Source organism: Lytechinus pictus, chromosome 3 (assembly GCF_037042905.1).
Source record: "Lytechinus pictus isolate F3 Inbred chromosome 3, Lp3.0, whole genome shotgun sequence".
Classification (NCBI taxonomy): Eukaryota; Metazoa; Echinodermata; class Echinoidea; order Temnopleuroida; family Toxopneustidae; genus Lytechinus; species Lytechinus pictus.
The window spans coordinates 35587932-35606232 of NC_087247.1; the positions used below are offsets into that span (position 1 = coordinate 35587932).

Below are 18301 nucleotides of genomic sequence, written 5' to 3' on the forward strand. Positions count from 1 at the left end.
TACGCCATTGCTGTCTGGTCCATCTGACATGCTCCCGGGCCCAGTTGAGACGAATTCTTCTGTGAGCAGGGGTGAGTGGGACACACTGAGCTGGCCGTCTGGCATGCATATTGGCTCTGTGAAGTCGGTTACGGATTGTTTGAGTGGAAACAATCACTCCAGTTGCTGCAGCGAAGTCATTGTTGAGGCGGCGTGCACTGTGAAAGCGGTTGCGGAGGCTGAGATTCGTCAAGTAGCGATCATCTCTAGGGGTTGTCGAAACTGGTCGGCCACTGCGGGGTCTCTCGGAGTATAGCCCTGTCTCTCGGTGTCTTTGATTTGCTCTGCTAATGACACTGTGTGACACGCCCATCATTCTGGCTACTCTTCGCTGACTGAGGCCAGCTTCCAGCATCCCTAGGGCTCTGGCTACATCTGTTTCACTTAGGTGGTGTCTTGGCATTGCTGTTGTAGGCAAGTTGTTGATTGTACAGACTAAAGACGGAAAATGCTTTGGAAGACACTTGTCTTATGGCCCACTGCAATGATGCCAGAGACATCATGAAAGAACTGCATGTGTGAAATTGATGCCATTGTGTTTGATGGCATTCTGGACAGCTGTATCTTGGCATTGCTATTGTCAGCAAGTTGTTGATTGTAGAGACTAAAGACAGAAAATGCTTTGGAAGCCACTTTTGTACGGGCACATTGCAATGATGCAAGAGACATGAAAGAACTGCATGTGTGAAATTGATTTCATTGTGTTTGATGGCATCCTGGACAGCTGGATAGCAATGCCAAGACACCACCTAAGTGAAACAGATGTAGCCAGAGCCCTAGGGATGCTGGAAGCTGGCCTCAGTCAGCGAAGAGTAGCCAGAATGATGGGCGTGTCACACAGTGTCATTAGCAGAGCAAATCAAAGACACCGAGAGACAGGGCTATACTCCGAGAGACCCCGCAGTGGCCGACCAGTTTCGACAACCCCTAGAGATGATCGCTACTTGACGAATCTCAGCCTCCGCAACCGCTTTCACAGTGCACGCCGCCTCAACAATGACTTCGCTGCAGCAACTGGAGTGATTGTTTCCACTCAAACAATCCGTAACCGACTTCACAGAGCCAATATGCATGCCAGACGGCCAGCTCAGTGTGTCCCACTCACCCCTGCTCACAGAAGAATTCGTCTCAACTGGGCCCGGGAGCATGTCAGATGGACCAGACAGCAATGGCGTAGAGTTCTGTTCACAGATGAGAGCAGATTTTCCCTTGACCACAATGATGGACGTTCGAGAGTCTGGAGGCGACCAGGAGAGAGATTTGCAGACCCCTGTATTGCAGAACATGACCGTTATGGGGGAGGCAGTGTCATGGTGTGGGGAGGCATCACCTACGCCACCGTACTCGTCTCTACGTGGTCCCAGGGGGAGCAATGACAGGAGTGAGGTACAGGGATGAGGTCCTTGAACCTATAGTGGTGCCATTTGCAGAAAATGTGGGACAAAACATCATTTCATGGATGACAATGCCCGTGCCCACCGAGCTAGGGTGGTGACCGAGTTCCTTGAGGGCCAGGGGATTGAGCGTATGGAGTGGCCAGCGAGGTCCCCGGACTTAAACCCGATAGAGCACGTCTGGGACATGATGGGGAGGAGTCTCGAGCAGCTCGAAGCCCATCCACTTGGACTGCAGCAGCTGGGTGTGGCTCTGGAGGCTGCATGGGATGCACTGGACGTCAGAGACATCAATCGCCTCATCAGCTCCATGAGACAGCGCTGTGAAGCCGTTATTGCTGCAGGAGGTGGTCACACTCGTTACTGAACTGCCTGAAAGACACTCAGACATTCGTTTTTACCACTTCATGTCGGTAGCTGATACCCCTCGGGGCCCACTTTTCAGGATGTGCAGTGATGCGAGAGACATTGTGCAACAACTGAAACCACCCATGCGTGAAATTGATTACAGCGTGTTTAAAGACATTTAGGACAGTTGTACTGAGGTATTTCCAGAAATAAAACACCTTGTATAAAATCTTTATGTACGTTTTAAAAAGTGGTCCTTAACTTTTTTTGAGTAGTGTATTTAACTCATGCATCTTATTCATAATTACAAAAGTGCTTTAAACGTCCAGTTTTCAGGCCATATATTAACAAATTTCGCGCTATCATGCTTAAGAAGAGAAATAGGAAGATAGTCATCATTTTCATATGATGACATAATGTCCCTATAGAATGTCCCGGTCCTACATAAAAACTCAAAGTAATATTATTAATGACACATATCAGTTCTTTTTTAACTGTGATCCATATCCACCTCACAATTTTCCCACAAAGTGCTTAAAATACAGAGCTTAAATTGACCCTTTTTCAGATGGGAATATCATATATTTTTAGCTCGCGCTTTGCACTCGCTTTATTGATTTTCATGATAAGAAAGGTATTTAGAATACCCAAATTCTAGGTCGAAATCTGCAACGCGTTTATTCAGATCCGCAAATTGTTCTATATTTAAATCATTATCCAGTTTAAGATCACAATATCAAACATTGTCTGCTCGTGCTTTGCGCTCGTATTATTAATGTAGGGAAATTTCCAATTACTCATCCTTTTCATGATTTACAAAACATGAATAGAGTGTCCAGAATTTTTTCGCTCGCGCTTCGCACTCGCATCAATTGTTTAGTGATATACTTATCCTTTTCACGATTACAAAAGTGCTTAGAATTTCCATTCTTCAGGTAGAAATGTCAAAATATTCAGCTCGCATTATTTGATAGTTAAAATATGTAACGTCTTCATGGCTAACAAGCGGCCGTTAACAGATCCTTTTTGATCAGATCAAAACGTATATTAAAAATAAACAAATTTTTCTGCTCATGCTTTGCGCTCGCATTATTAATGTTGGAAGATTTCCAATTACTCATCCTTTTCATGATTTACAAAATATCTCAATTTTTTTCAGCTCGCGCTTCGCGCTCGCATCAATTATTTAGATAAACATTTCCTTTTCCATTCATCAGGTAAAAATGTCAAAAATTTTCAGCTCGCGCTAAGCGCTCGCATTATTTGATAGTTGAAATATGTAACGTTTTCTTGGCTAACAAGCTGCCGTTAACATATCCCTTTCTTATCATATCAAAACGTATATTAAAAATTTCTGCTCGCGCTTTGCGCTCGCATCAATTATTTAGTTGGATATACTTCTCGTTTAGGATCATAAACATTGCCCAAAATGTTTAAATTTTAAGACAAAATACATAAAATAAAAAAAGCTCGCGCTCCGCGCTCGCACTTTTTAAATAAGGCTTATGATATTATATATAAATATATATAAACAAACAAAAATTAACTTCGAGCGGCCGATAGGGGAAAATATGGCTGAAAAAAAATTCTGGGCCCTCCTATTGGCGAAGGCTGGATCCGCCCCTGATTACATGTCTTCATCCAGGTCACTCAGGACATCTAAGTTAGGACACAATTTCATGATTATTGTCGGTGCTAAGGGATGCACCATTACATACCGAGGGGGGGGGGGGGAGGGGGGGGGGGCTGGAAGTTTGGGTTGATGCAAAAAAAAAATCCTTTCTTCTTTGAGCAAAGTTTTTTTTCCCTTACACCATGGAGACAAGTTTTTTTGTTGCACCTTTCAGATGTGGACCAAGTGGACCATTTTTTTTTCTTTTTTACTCTGATTGTGAGTCAATTCTTTTTTTTTGGGGGGGGGGCTCATATAGGAAGTCAATGTTTGTTTTTTTTGGAAAAAATCCAGCCCCCCTGAATATCTAATATGGTGCGTCCCTAACAAGTTGTCATTCTCTAAACCGAAGACCATTTTCATCCTGCATATCCAATTCTACGTGCATGTTTAAGGATATAGGCCTATCTTTCCTCTGTACTGTGCAAATTTAAAAACTTTTCTAAAGCTAATTTCATTGTAATTTCAACTCTTTCAGTGAATCATATATTCAACTATCAAAATGTGACTGAATTAAAACTCGAAATTTCAAAGAATTGAAATTAAGCCAGATCGACCATAAAATTGATGGTGAATAGTGACATGTCTATCCAATATTTGGCTTGTTATCATTCATAGCCGATTTAGATTCATTTTAAATCCTTGTAATTTAGATTGAAGTAGCGAAATGAATGTAAATCTGAAACTTTACAAACATATCATGTCAATTTGTCGGCATTGAATGTAAAGTTCGCTCGTTTTATATTTGTGACTTTCGAATGGTTTGATTTAATGAGCACCAAAGCGGTCCATTTTACTGCGTTTACACGTAAAATCGGGATTGGATCTGTGCGGAAAAAAATCCAATAAAAAGAGCTACCCTTGCCAAAAATTGCCAGTTGTTTGAAAATATTATTGTCAAATTTAAGATGTTTCTTTTTTTTCTCCAACAGTTCACCTGATGAAAATAAATTCACGGTGTCCGTGACCGTGGAGGCTCGAAAAACTGTTCTTTTCAACCTCACATATGAACAACTGTTAAAGAGAAAAAATGGCATATTCGAGCAGAGGATAAGCATTCAACCAGGCCAGGTCAGAATTTTTAAACAAATATTTCTCATCTCGCCTTGCAAAGATTACGATGCATGTATTTCATTCATCAGTTCAACAACAGTAAATTTATCGTATTTAAAAAAAATAAAATAATTAATAAAGATAAATTTCAAACACCCATGTTTCACGGTTCATAATCTTCTCTTTTGTCCACAAGTATGCAAGTCGTCAGATAGGGGAAGGCCTTATTTTTCTGTTTATCATAATACTGGACAAATTCCACCAGACGAAATAATAGGTGTATATCTCAACCAAACTCCTACACTGTTAAAATAATTTAAAATTTTATAATCAGTTATCAATAATTTAAGCATGGTTTTTTTAAGATTTTAAACACTTGTTCAATTTGTTTAAACAACTACTGTGCGATTCACATAGTAAACAGCGTTGTTTGAAATATTTTCAACAGTGTAATGTATTTAAACTACTACCAATAAATGATAAAAGACTGCCTTTTAAACGTTCTGTGTGTGAAAGACGTGTATTAATAAAATATGTAAATTTACGTCTTGGGACGGACCTCACGTCATTATCCGAAATACAGGATGATATAAAAACATTGAATTTCTGAAGATTTGAAGTGATCGCAGAAAACGTATAAATTTTGCACGTGTTTGATGAATATCTTAAGTTACTGTGTAAACTTCTAAATTGTGCAGCTCTCTTAGAGTGTCTATGGTCCTGAAATGCCAAACAGAAAATAAAAAATGATTTCTTGAAATTCATGTTGAAAACATAGATGGTTCCGGATGTTCGTGTAGAGGCTCATATCACGGAACCCCAAGGTTTGAAGGAAGTTAATGCTTCATGGGCGATAGCAGACAAATCGGATGAAACAAAACTCAACAACATGACTGAAGTACAGCTCAGACCTCGCTCTGCCAAGGTACTCTTTGATTCGAGAGGAGAAGGATTGCTTATTACTTCCAACGGCATCATGGGAGATTTCATTATCAAATATGACGTCATGCATGACGTCAAAGCAGGTCACCTCCAGGTAACTTAGGCCTACGCATCCGTACTTTACCGGTTCAGATTGATAATCGAGCACGCATTTTATTCAGATACGCAACTTTTTTTTTATTTGTATTTTTTACTTAAAACATGCTTAACTAAAGTTTAAGATCAGAATATAAAACATTTTGTGATCGCGCTTCGCACTCACATTATTAATTTAAGAAGATACCCAATTACCCATCCTATTCCTGATTTACAAAACATGAATAGAGAGTCCCGTTTTTAGGTCTGAAATCTCAATTTTGTTTCCGCTCGCGCTTCGCGCTTAGATCAATATTGTATAGTTATATACCTATCCTGTCCATGATTAGAAAAGTGCTTAGAGTATCCCACTTTTAGGTCTGAAATCTCAATTTTGTTTCCGCTCACATCAATCATATAGTTATATACCTATCCTGTTTATGATTAGAAAATGATAACAATACTAATAATAATCCATATTTTATTTTATTTTTATTGTTCGAAATAGACATGAAAATTAAATTCTCCGAAAATTTGCTTTGCCCAATTGATCATGGGCCCGGCAGCCGCTGTGCAGCGCCAGATCGACGAGGCTCTATATATCCCTTTAATCGTTGAACGCCTAACATGGTAGCAGCAACTCCCATCTTTTAACGTCTTTTGGTCTGACGTGGCCGGGGTTTGAACCCCCGACCTCCCGGTTGTGAGACGGACGCTCTACCAACTGAGCCAACACACCGGTGCATGATACATAATGTGCACACACCGGTGCATAATACATGAGATATGTATGGCGCAATTTCCATCTTGATTAGATGCTCAAGGCGCTTCAGAGCAGAACAACAAAAACTATTTACAATACATATAATACATGTCTGAACAATAAGTCAATGTCCGAATGCACTCTTACACAGCTATGTTTTCAGGTTGCCCTTGAAGGTGGTCACTGAACTGAGTCTGGGTATTCAAAAGTGCTTAGAATGTCCCGTTTTTACGTTTTAAATCTCAATTTTGTTTCCGCTCGCATCAGTTGCATAGTTATATACCTATCCTGTTCATGATTACAAAAAGTGCTTAGAATATCCAGTTTTTAGGTCGAAATGTCATTTTTTTCATTGAAATATGTATCGTCTTAATGGGTAACTGCAAGCAGTCCTTATAACAGGTATCTTTTCGTTCGGGCCAGAATGTGTATTAAAGATATCTGTTCTCGCAGTAATTATATGTTACATAAGCACCTTGTTCAGGATCACAAAATGTTCAATTTTCAGGACAATATACATGAAATTTCAAAAAAAAAATTGCTCGCGCTGTGCGCTCGCACTATCTATGTTCTTTTGTAAGAATTACCCTAAGAAGTGACTGTCATATATATTATGTGTGTGTTTGGGGGTGCCCTTGCATGTGTTTGTGTATATATAAAAGAACAATGGAAAACTCAATTGTGCCCCCCCCCCCACCTTTGAGGAGATATTTCAGCCCATTTCAGCAACCCCACTGAAAAAAATCGTTCTCAGGGCCTTGTTATGAACAATTAGGTGCGATTTCGTGGGAGTTGGGGAACGAGATGAGCGACTCCCTTAGGTCGTTGTATGAAATTCAAAATCGAGGGGGGAGGAGGAGTACGTTACGTCCCCAAGCCCCTCCCCGCCCCCGAAATCACTACTCATGTCGTTAACACAAAGAAGGATATTAAGACGTATACTTACGTCACATCCACTAATGGACAGACAAATCGAAACTCTTCTTCACTATAAAAACACTGATGTTACCCAATATTGGGTAGAAAGAGAACATGCATGTTTGCTGGGATTTTTTTACACCAAATTGGGCTATTTCAAAGCAACATTGCGTAAAATTTTACAAAATATTGGGTATCTTTTTACCCAACCAACATGCATAATCCCATTTTACCCAATATTGGGTAAACCTTTTTAGAACGTGTTTAAATGGGTGGATCCAGTTTCCTATTAAAGTTTAAAAATATATTTATAAAATACAGTTCGGACAGGAGGGATTTAGGATTTTCCAAAGCGCACAAGGGGGGCATCTTCGTTTAGGAAAATGTTGTCAAGCAAAAAAAATGTTTTAACTACGAAATGGAGGTCTTTTTTGATCCAGGAAAAATTTGACAAAAAAAAGAAAGAAGATCTTCACTTGCGTTTCGCATGACATGTTCCCATATTTTTGTTGTGCCTCTCAAAGGGGGGGGGGGGGGGGAGGGGGAGGGGCCGGATGTGCCCTTTCCTGGACCCGTCATTGAGTTCGGACACATTATCAAATGAGCATCATTCAGCACTGCGCATCGATAAGAATCAATGATGGTGCTTCATTTTGAATTTGCACTATGCATCAATGAGAGTCAAACTTTGCAGGGGTCCTTTCAAAGGGAAATGAAACCCTTCTGACAAGTTAGCTTATAATTATGAAACAGAAGTATTGAAGAAGTAAATCAATGAAAGTTTGAGAAAAATTTAGCAAATAATGAGAAAGTTAAGAGCATTTGAATGTTGATATCACCAAACCAACTATATATGGATAGACTTCCTTAAAGTGACAAGTAAAATGTGTCGTAAAGTAATGGGGGAGTTCTGCAACACGTTAGTGCGATTGCCAAAATGAGAGGATATCCTTATCATCATAGTGATCTCAACATTTAAACGCTCGTAACATTCTTATTATTTGTTCATTTTTTCTCAAACTTTCATTGATTTGTGTCTTTAATTTGTCTGTTTCCATAAAAGCTTACTTGTTCTCAGTATTTCAATATACTTTAACCAAGGCTGAGATAACAAGACTCATTTAAACTTGGTTTATTTTATAGTAATACTATGTATTTTCATGTTGAATTATGTTTGTTAAACTGCAGGGCGCCTTTGTAAAGCATTCATTTTTCAAAACTGAACAGGCCAACCCTGCAGTATATAGAAATCAAAACAATAAATAATTAAATAATAATAAATAATAATAATAGTAGTATTGAAGTGCATTCTTTGATTTCGCCTTCTATTTTCATTATTGCCCCTAAAAATGATTTCTTATTCTGTATCAATTACAACCATTGCCGTTTATTTAACTCATTTTAGATCGTCAATGGATATTTCGTTCATTACTTCTCACCGGAAGGTTTACCGAAAACAAGGAAGAATGTTGTCTTCGTAATCGATGTCAGTGGTTCAATGCGTGGTCGAAAAATAGAACAGGTAAATTGATTTTTTTTCTTTAAAAAAAACGAGGGGGGGGGGGAGCTGTAATACAATGATATTCGATGTTATTTTAAAGAAACATTTTTCCCGTCAATGTACTATTATCCACCCACTACAAACCTAATCGCTCACGATGGCGGTCCCCTCCATTCCTTAAAATTATCATTTTGTAAAATGTATAATACATCTTGTTGATATTCATTTTCATTGCTGTTATTGTTTTTTTATATATTACCTTTTATATTGTATATTTTGAAATTATAATACTGATGTGAATGCAGAAATAAAATAAAATAAAAACTATCAAGACTTACTCTATAAATAAGTTTCGAAGACTACTTCTAAGAACGCTTGTGTCAATCTTATACCTTTTGTACGAGTTCTATTTTCGTTATAACGAATTTGGTTAGAAAAAAAATTGACTCTGTCAGGCGTATGTAGTAATTGTGTGAACAAAATAAATCACAAGAAAGAAGTATGAAATGAATTCCAATAAAATATGAATATATATGTGAAAACTTTGAAAAATAAATTCTTATTCTCTTTGTCTGTTTGCTGCATAATTATAGGCATGTACATCGGGGTATTTTTCAAGAAAAGCAGAGTCGTGACATTGGCGAAGCTCCATTGTCTTTAGCGGGGCGAAAGCGTGGCAATGTCGAAATAGTGCAGTTGATATCAATGAAATAATTACTTCTATTTGTTTTTTTTTTTGTTTCATGAAAAGACGAAAACGGCATTCACTACGATTTTGGATGATGTCCGTCCAATAGATCGCATCAACATTGTACTCTTTGAATCGAGTGTTCGAGTTTGGAGAGCTAACCAAATGGTGGAAGCTACCAGGGAAAATATTGCAACAGCTAAAAGATACGTTAATCGTCTCTCTGCAGGTGGAGGTATGTACTTTTCATCAAGGAAATAATACTTCATAGCATCAAACAGATGTTACAGAAAGATAAAATCAAAAGTTAGTTTGATCTGATATATAATTTCAAGGGGGAAGGGGGGGGGACAAGTATGACAACATCTCAACGGGAAAGGGACCTTATTTGGCATTGTTGTACACTTGTCTTTCCTCGCTGCGTCAATTTTTCTTCCTGTCATTCTTTTTTTTAATTATTATTTTACCTTTTATTTTTGAAATGATTTATTATTTGTCCTTCGTTGCCGTCGTTTTCTTCTTGTTCTCAGCATATAGCCAAAGTTTGACTTTCGGGGGGGGGGTGTTGCCAGCGGCGTACCTAGGATTTTCCAAAAGGGGGGCACATTTTTTGAAGGATATTTGAAAAAAATAAAAAATTTGACAAGCAAAAAAAAAAAGGTCTTCAACCACAAATAAAGGATTTCGTACCAGAAAATAAATTGACAAGCAAAAAAATAAAATAAAAAAAAGGTTTTCACGTTCAAAAGAGGGGGTACGCGTCGGTTTACTTTGCATATTTACATTACAAATTATTAATTTTGCTTCTCAAAAGGGGGGGGGGGAACGTCCGAGTTGTGACTCGTCAGGGGGGCAGGGGTACGTTCCCTGCGTGAGTTGTGACTCGTCAGGGGGGCAGTCTGCCCCCCCTGCCCCCCCTTAGGTACGCTAGTGGGTGGGGCACAAACAGGTGCGGATATTAAATCACGGAATTCGGGTGATGTAGGCCTACCTGACATGTACAAAAAGTTTTTTTAATCATTTATGGTTGGTTGAAATTTTAGGGCCCCGTGTGGCTAAGTACCTGCTTGAGATTTGAGTTGGTTCCGGAGTTCGGTTGGTCCCTCGCTACTGTCGGTCTTGACTATGCAATTTACAGTGTATAAGCTAGTAGTATATGAGTCCGGGTATTTCATGTTTGTAAAAATTATTTTAAAGAATATACACATAAGAAATATTACATTTAAAACGAAATAACAGAATAATTTACAATGTGGGGTGCTGTGACAATGCTCAGCACCCCCAGTAACAATAGAATAACCCTCCGTGGATAGGTCCATGTCTGAACCAAATTTTCCACCATGAGTTACTATATAATTCTTATATTTATATCATGTTATTGTTATTTCATGACAACCTGCCCCGCTTGAGCCAGTAATATCAAGGACAAGTCCTAGGCTCTATTTTTTACTACTTCATCATATATTTTGTCCTATATTTCCCACTGTTACTGTGATGTCAATAAAAATATGCAAACCAATATATCTACCATCATCATAATCATCATCGCTATCATCGCCGCCACCACCACCCTCACCACCAAGACCACAATAATCACTATATTGTTCTCATTTTCCTTGTCGAACAGGAACGAATTTATACGATGGTCTAACGACTGCTGTCGATCTCCTCACTGGAAACGACAATGATGATGCCATGCCCCTCATCATCATGCTTACCGACGGTCAACCCACGTCGGGTGCAGTAACAATTACATCTGAAATCGTGAAAAGAATCACAAATCTCATCGAGGGTCGACTGTCTTTGTTCAGCGTTGGGTTTGGAAACGGGGTTGACTTTTCATTTCTTGAAAAGCTATCACTTTCCAACCAAGCTCTGGCTCGTAAAGTCTACGAGGATTCGAGTGCTAGTGTGCAAATGAAAGGTTTTTACGACGAAGTCGCGAATCCACTCCTTTTCAACATCAATCTCGAATACAGCAACAGATTGGTTGACGAAGGCAGTCTCACGCAGTCGAATTTCATGGCTTACTTTGATGGCACCGAAATCACGGTCGCCGGCAAACTGAAAGATGAAGTTATCAATGCTGTTTGGAATTCAGCAAATGATATGAATGGACCTATGACAGGGGAAAATCGGGATGAATCTGATCTCGTACGCAATGAAACAATCTTAGCTTCAGCTCAGCATCCGAACACCATTTCAATTGTGGATGGGAACGAAGATGGCATATACCGTGAACCATTCTGTGTCGTAATCACTGGAAAGTCCCTCGATGTTGATATCGAGTTCAATACATCCACAGTGATAGAGGTAAGTTGAAGCGCAGTGGCGAATCTAGGTGGGGAGGGGGGGGGGTTAACCCCCTTTGGCTACCAAGTAATTTTAAAGCCGACCCCAAATCACCTTCATTTCATAGTGAACTTTTTTCTTGTCAAATTTCTCGGTCAAACCCCCTCCTTGGAAAAAAAAACTAGATCCGCCACTGGAGTATGAGTGGTAACACAGCAAAAGAACAGTTTAGTATACAGCCATTGATATCACGAGTCGGGTTTATGTTAGAATGAGCCATCTTCTTCAAGTATCGATTTTGATACTAAAGATTAATTTTAGGATGGATATATCGATGGTACATGCTGCAGGCATGACATTACCCTAGTCTATTTCACTCTTTCCAAAATGACTTATAATGAAAAATAATACAGCTCATGCATGTCTTATCGTTACGTTATATTATTCTATGGTACATTACAATCCCCTCCCCTCCCCACTCTAAACTCGTTATTCTTCTCATCCTATTGGAATATATACAGAAAGATAACTCTCTTAGTCGTCATGAAGTCGATGATTTCGCACAGCGCCTGTGGGCATACCTCACAATTAAGAATCTTCTTGATGAACGAAAGACAGTCGACAACCGTAAGACAAAAGCAGCGATCTCCGAACGGGCCCTCAATCTCTCGCTCAAATACCATTTCGTTACACCTCTTACCTCGCTCTTGGTAGTCAAACCAGATGATGATACCGACATCCTTGCAGAAAGTGTCCCTGAGGTACCAAGTGATGACATGCAGAACCAGCATTCATCATCTTTGTACATAGCCCCAATGGCTGCAGGGCCTGCGGGCCCTCAAGCCTCGTTCCCGCCTCAGCGAAGATTATTCAAAGGTCAGTAGAATATTATAGTCACCATAGCCAAGTGTTTTGCCCCAGTTATAGTTTATACTTTGTGATTCTGAAAAAAATATATATTGGCATTCCAATTCCAAAGAAGACATTGACTTTTAAAGCTTGAAAATTATGGTATTCGAGGTTAATCACATCTGTTACATGCATAGTTATTACTCTCATTCATGTGGTCTCCCCTGAGGCTCCAATCTAAAGGAACCGCGGAATGGTTTTCATAGTGGGGAGGGGGGGGGGGGTTCTGTGGCCCCTGTTATAGGCGCACTCGTTCGTTTATATGTCATTAACATTATTAATACATCCTCTAGCTATTTTTCGCTGACGACACAAATATTTTTTATCATAAATATGTCACTTCCTTGAATAGTATTTTTCATAAAAACAATAAAAGTAAAGGATTACTGCCTCGACAAAAACTTTAGTAGCAATTCCACCCTCTTCCTAAAATCTCTGTGTCCTTTTATGTACTGAATGCACATGTGTGCATTTCAGTGTTGACCATGTTGACAATCTGTTATTATTCTCGCATGTATATTTGTATGTACAATTTTTTTATCGGAATTGAAAAAAAAATGAATTGAATTGAAAAGAAAAGATAAAGAACTCAGAATATATAAAACATTTAAAAAACAAAGAAATACATAAAAAAACTTTGGTTTTCAACGATTTTTCTTTTTTATTTAATTATTAATTTTATTAGGGGATAGGTGCTCTCGCTAAAAAAAGTATGAAGGTGAATATTGAAAGTATCAATCTGCTGGGGTGTTTCAGTAAGGTGAATCTTTTTGTTTTCTGACACTGCCTTCTTAATCATGTAAATTCCATCTCTGACACCACCGTTTTTCATTAACTTTGGTTTATGATGCAGCATTTTGGTGTTCTTTGGTTTACACTTTTTCTGTAGTGAATATTCATATTTTTTTTTTAAAGATCAGGGTTAAATCACTTTCTTTAATTTGATTATTAAGTTTTTGCTCTTGAATAGTCATAGCCATCTAACGCATCTCCGCAAGTTTTGGTAATGATTATCATTTCATTTCACGAAAAATACGATAAACTTTTTAGAAAATAACTCTAAAAATATCTTAAGGCAGAATTGAATCGGGTTAAATTACCTTAACAAATCGATTTCACGATGTGTCTGTATTTGTGTTTGGATTCAAGGCAGCGGTGGGGTGGTGTGCAATTGCCTATAAGCCAGTTGGAGAAGAAATTGATTTTCAAACGCAACTTAAACCTTTGAATGGTTGGAAAACACTGCTGCGTTCGATTTTGGAGTTGAAATCCCTTGTAAATCTAGGTTTAATTAGTTGAAATTCGCATTCCTCTCAGAAGGATTTTGAATTTTTAATTCTCTATAGGCCCAACAGGCATGAGAGGACCAGGTCATCCCCCATCGATGGCAATTCCCATGTCGCATGCTTTTGGTGAGTATATAATCGCTTGTAATATTTTCTCAAACATAAATTCATTTGTTTCTAAACATCTCCAATATCTATTGTTAACAACACATGTTTTGGTATCAATAATAAAGAAACTATACAAAATCCAGAAATATCTTAATCCCATCAATGTTAAGTTGGATCCTCAGCAGCACACCTGGTATTGGTCATATCGGTCATCTTGAGTACTGGACACTTCCCTGGGCTTTTCGGTGTTGCGCAATCAGGGCAAATACGGATAAGTCGCTTTTCTTTGCCTCAATCATTTCATTTTTTTTTAAACACAAAATCGCGTGTTGTGATTTCCTTTTTGGTGATCAAAAACAGGAAAATCAGAGATACTTTTTTTTCTGATTTCTAACTCTTGATTACTGTGAATGCATACCAAAAACAAAATGAAAACATGGATTCAGCTCTGTTGTCCGTTTAAAAAAAACGCAAAAACCAAGTCGCAACAGGCTTTTCGCTCTGCGATTTTGTTTTCGCACCACATATTGTATAATATTCAGATCAGTGGCACGCAAACACCAAATACATATCGACTCTCTGATTTGGTTTTCGTTCATGAATATTAAAGAACGTCATCTACGTCAACAAAATGTTCAAGCACCATCATGTTCAACTACTACTACTACTTACTACATATTTTATTATGTCGTTATAGAATATTAGGTTAAAAAAGCTGCGAGTCAGCGAGCAAAAAAAGAAGAACTTTTTCAATACCTAAACCAATTTTTCAAAAAATAGATTTTGACATTATATCATTTTTTACCCTATTTCACTTAATTTATGTTAGTACCACCCCGGTGTATGATATAAAATAAGTGGAAACATAAATGAGAATAGAAATGTGAAGGAGTGTATAGAAGGGAAATAATCCTGAAAACCGCAATTCAGAGTCTTAAAGAAAAAAAAAAGGTTATTTCCCCCCCTGTACAAGTCGGCAGCCTAGGTCCTCCGCCTCCATTATCATCATGGCCAATCTAACCTTCCCATCCTTTCAATCTATTAAATTTCACGCTTTTTCACTTATATAGTCTGTTAGCATTATCCCGGTTCATGATAAGTGAAAACATACAAAATAAAAGAAATGTGAAGGAGTGTGTAGGAGCTGTATTTTATATTTTATTTGCTTTAAGTATACGCGGGTTCTTCCAACACAGAACAAGAACAGATGAAGAGGTAGATGTTGCTGGTTTGGAGGTCTGTGCTCAACTGCCTTAGCTTGGCAGGGCATAATTTATTCTTCATTTCCCCTCTAGGCTTTCTCAATGTACTAGATTTCAATACATATTCAAATTAACTTGGAGGATGACAATAACAGAAGTAACGCATCATCATGAATAAGAACCAATCACACATAAGGAGTCTTACAACATAAATATTCATGATTCAGTCAACCAAGAGAGAGGAGGGGAGTAATTAACATAGCTGAGAGGACCAAGAGATAAAGGAATTTGATAACAAAAGGAATGATCAAGTGTGGGGTGCAAGGGATGAAGGATGGATGAGGATAACAAAGGAGATGGGGATAACAAAGATAAATGAGGATAAAAGGCAAGAATGCTGATGGAGACTGAAGAAAATGGGAAAGTAAATTAGGGTTATTTTGGAGTAGAGCAATGTCCTGAAAATGAGAGAGGGGATAAAGAACTCGGTGAACTCTGGCTTAAAAGTAATGAACTTGTAACCAAAACAAAAATGAACAAACAAAACTGCAATAAACTTGAATAATGTACAAACTAGTTCCCTACAAGTGTATAAAAGCATAATCCTGAAAACCTACAATTTAGAGTCTTAAAAAACAAAGGCTCATTTCTTCCCTGTACAAGTCGGCAGCGTAGGTCCTCCGCCTCCATCATCATCATGGCCAAGCTAACATGTCTAACCTTCCCATCCTTGCATGCCCTCTCCCACTACTGACGTCGTAGAAAAACCAGACCTCAATTTCCAATTGTTGATCTTTCAACTGTGGACATTGCCACATCGAATATACCAGGGGCCGCGGAACGTTTTTTTAAGTGGAGGGGGGGGGGGGGCTGACCATGCAAAAAATCCCAATCATATGGTAATTGTTATGTTTTTTGTACACTCTTTTGTAAAAAAACAACTTGTTCCGCGGCTCCTTTACTAGCATGCAGTACCATACATGTTAACAACGAAGAAAATCACATAATAATCTGATGTTATTGCACAATTTTTAAATTAATATATTCTCTAATTTGCATTTTTTATCCAATCAGCTGACAGCGATCCACACTTCATGGTTGAGATTCCCCAGTCTGATTTAAATGTGTGTTTTGATATAAATGGCGATCCTGGTGATGTATTCAATCTCCTGAACGACTCTAACTTCAGTAAGTATTATTCGGTTGTAATAATTTGTTCAAAGACACGGTCACACTATTGGTATGACCATATGGATAGGCCCCATAGAGAAGGGGGTCGAACTTAAAAAAAAAAAGAAATACGATGTTTTTTATGGTTTCATGTCAATTCGAGGGTGCTGATTCCGAATCTGAATGATGCCACTCTTGTTACCTTTAGCATTTTCCGCAAATCGGCAAAATAAAATATGGCCACCAAAATATGCAAATTAGACATGAAAATCATAAAAATGCCCCCACATAGACTATAAAAATGCATGTAGTTGTGTTGCAGGAGTGAAAAGGGGACAAATAATTTTCACATCTGGATTTGCTCGACTTTAAAATTCCAATAGTTGCGAAATATTGATGTAACAATGTCTGACAACATGATTTCTAACGAGACATATATCATTTACTTTGCCATTTTGGTAATGATGCTGTATTTTGACATTCAATATGGCTGTCATAGGCCCTATCTGTATTATGTACAATGCGAATGAAGAAACTAATTTTCACATGAGTAATAACCATAGAATGAATGCAATTGTGGTCTACGAGTGGAATATTGTCTGAAAGCATGCTTTCCAGCGAAACATATCGTGTTTTTTTGGTATTGCATGAGATAAATGCTGTGTTGTGAAATTCGAAATGCCCCCTGGGCCCTTACAGTATAATCTACAATGAAAATGGGGACAGATAATTTTGTAAGAATTAGGATTTGCCCGACTATTGAAGCCATATGATTATGTTGTATGAGTAAAATATTGTTTGAAAACGTGATTTTTAGGAAATCTAGCATTTCCTCTCCCATGTAGTTGATAAATACTGTATTTTGACTTTCAAAATGGCCGCTACAAGCCCTAATTAAATTATGTAACTTGTGTATAGGGAAGCTAATTTTCACAATTATAAGAACCAAAAATGCACGTAACTGTGATGTATAAGTAAAATATTGTCTTGAACATGATTTCTAACTAAATACATCACATATTGGTCGAGAAGGTCACAAATGCCTTACTTTGAAATTCAAAATTGCTGCCATAGGCCCCCAAAGTATGATGTACATTGTAACTGCATGGGGACCGATAATTTTGACAGAATTTGGCTTTGTTTGACTTATAGAAATTGCTTAATTTTGATGTAGGTGTAAAGTATTGTCTAAACCCAGGATTTCTAACGAAATACATCATAAATTATCTTATGCTATAAACATGATAAAGGTAATGAATGCTGCATTTTGAAATTGAAAATGGTCGCCATAGGCCCTTATCGTATTATGTAAATTTTGACTGGGAAAAAAGGATTTCCACAAAAGGGCATATTGCAGCTATTTCGAATGTTAAAATATAGCATTTATCACCTAACTAGCATAAGATATTGTCTATTTCGTTAGAAATCATATTTTAGATGTTTCACTCATACATGTACATGCAACACCATTTATTCAAGCAAATCCAAATTCTGTAAAAATTATCTGTTCCCATTCACATTGTACATAATAGTATTAGGGTTTTTGGAGGCCATTTTGAATATCAAAATACAGTATTTATCACAAACATGACGTAAGAAATGATATATATCGTTAGCGATCATGTTTTCAGATATTACTTCACTCATAGATCATAATGATTTGTATTTTAGTGCTCACTTTTGTGAATTTTTTTTCCTCCATTCATATTGTACAGGGGTCTATGGCGGCCATTTGGAATATCAAGAAAATGAATATTCTTTTTCAAATTTTTTTTTTCAGAGAGTATTTCACTCCAGCAGCACAACTGCATCAGGGACCTGGGAACGATTTTTTCAGTGGGGGTGCTGAAATCTCTCCTCAAAAGTGGGGGGACAGACACCATTGAGTTTTCCATAATTACACACATACACCCTCACACACACACACACATATATATATAT

At 38.0% G+C, this 18301-nt stretch overlaps 1 protein-coding gene across 2 annotated transcripts in view; it reads left to right on the forward strand.

Moving 5' to 3' along the window:
• LOC129257365 (inter-alpha-trypsin inhibitor heavy chain H3-like) overlaps window positions 1-18301 on the forward strand; it is a 31956-nt gene that overhangs the window by 5706 nt on the left and 7949 nt on the right. For both annotated transcript variants that reach the window (XM_064096918.1, XM_054895670.2), the window contains exons 5-12: window positions 4386-4524; window positions 5285-5542; window positions 8610-8726; window positions 9457-9628; window positions 11021-11706; window positions 12207-12561; window positions 13941-14006; window positions 16265-16378. In XM_064096918.1, the coding sequence (XP_063952988.1) occupies window positions 4386-4524; window positions 5285-5542; window positions 8610-8726; window positions 9457-9628; window positions 11021-11706; window positions 12207-12561; window positions 13941-14006; window positions 16265-16378 (1907 nt within the window). The remainder of the gene's footprint in view (window positions 1-4385; window positions 4525-5284; window positions 5543-8609; window positions 8727-9456; window positions 9629-11020; window positions 11707-12206; window positions 12562-13940; window positions 14007-16264; window positions 16379-18301) is intronic.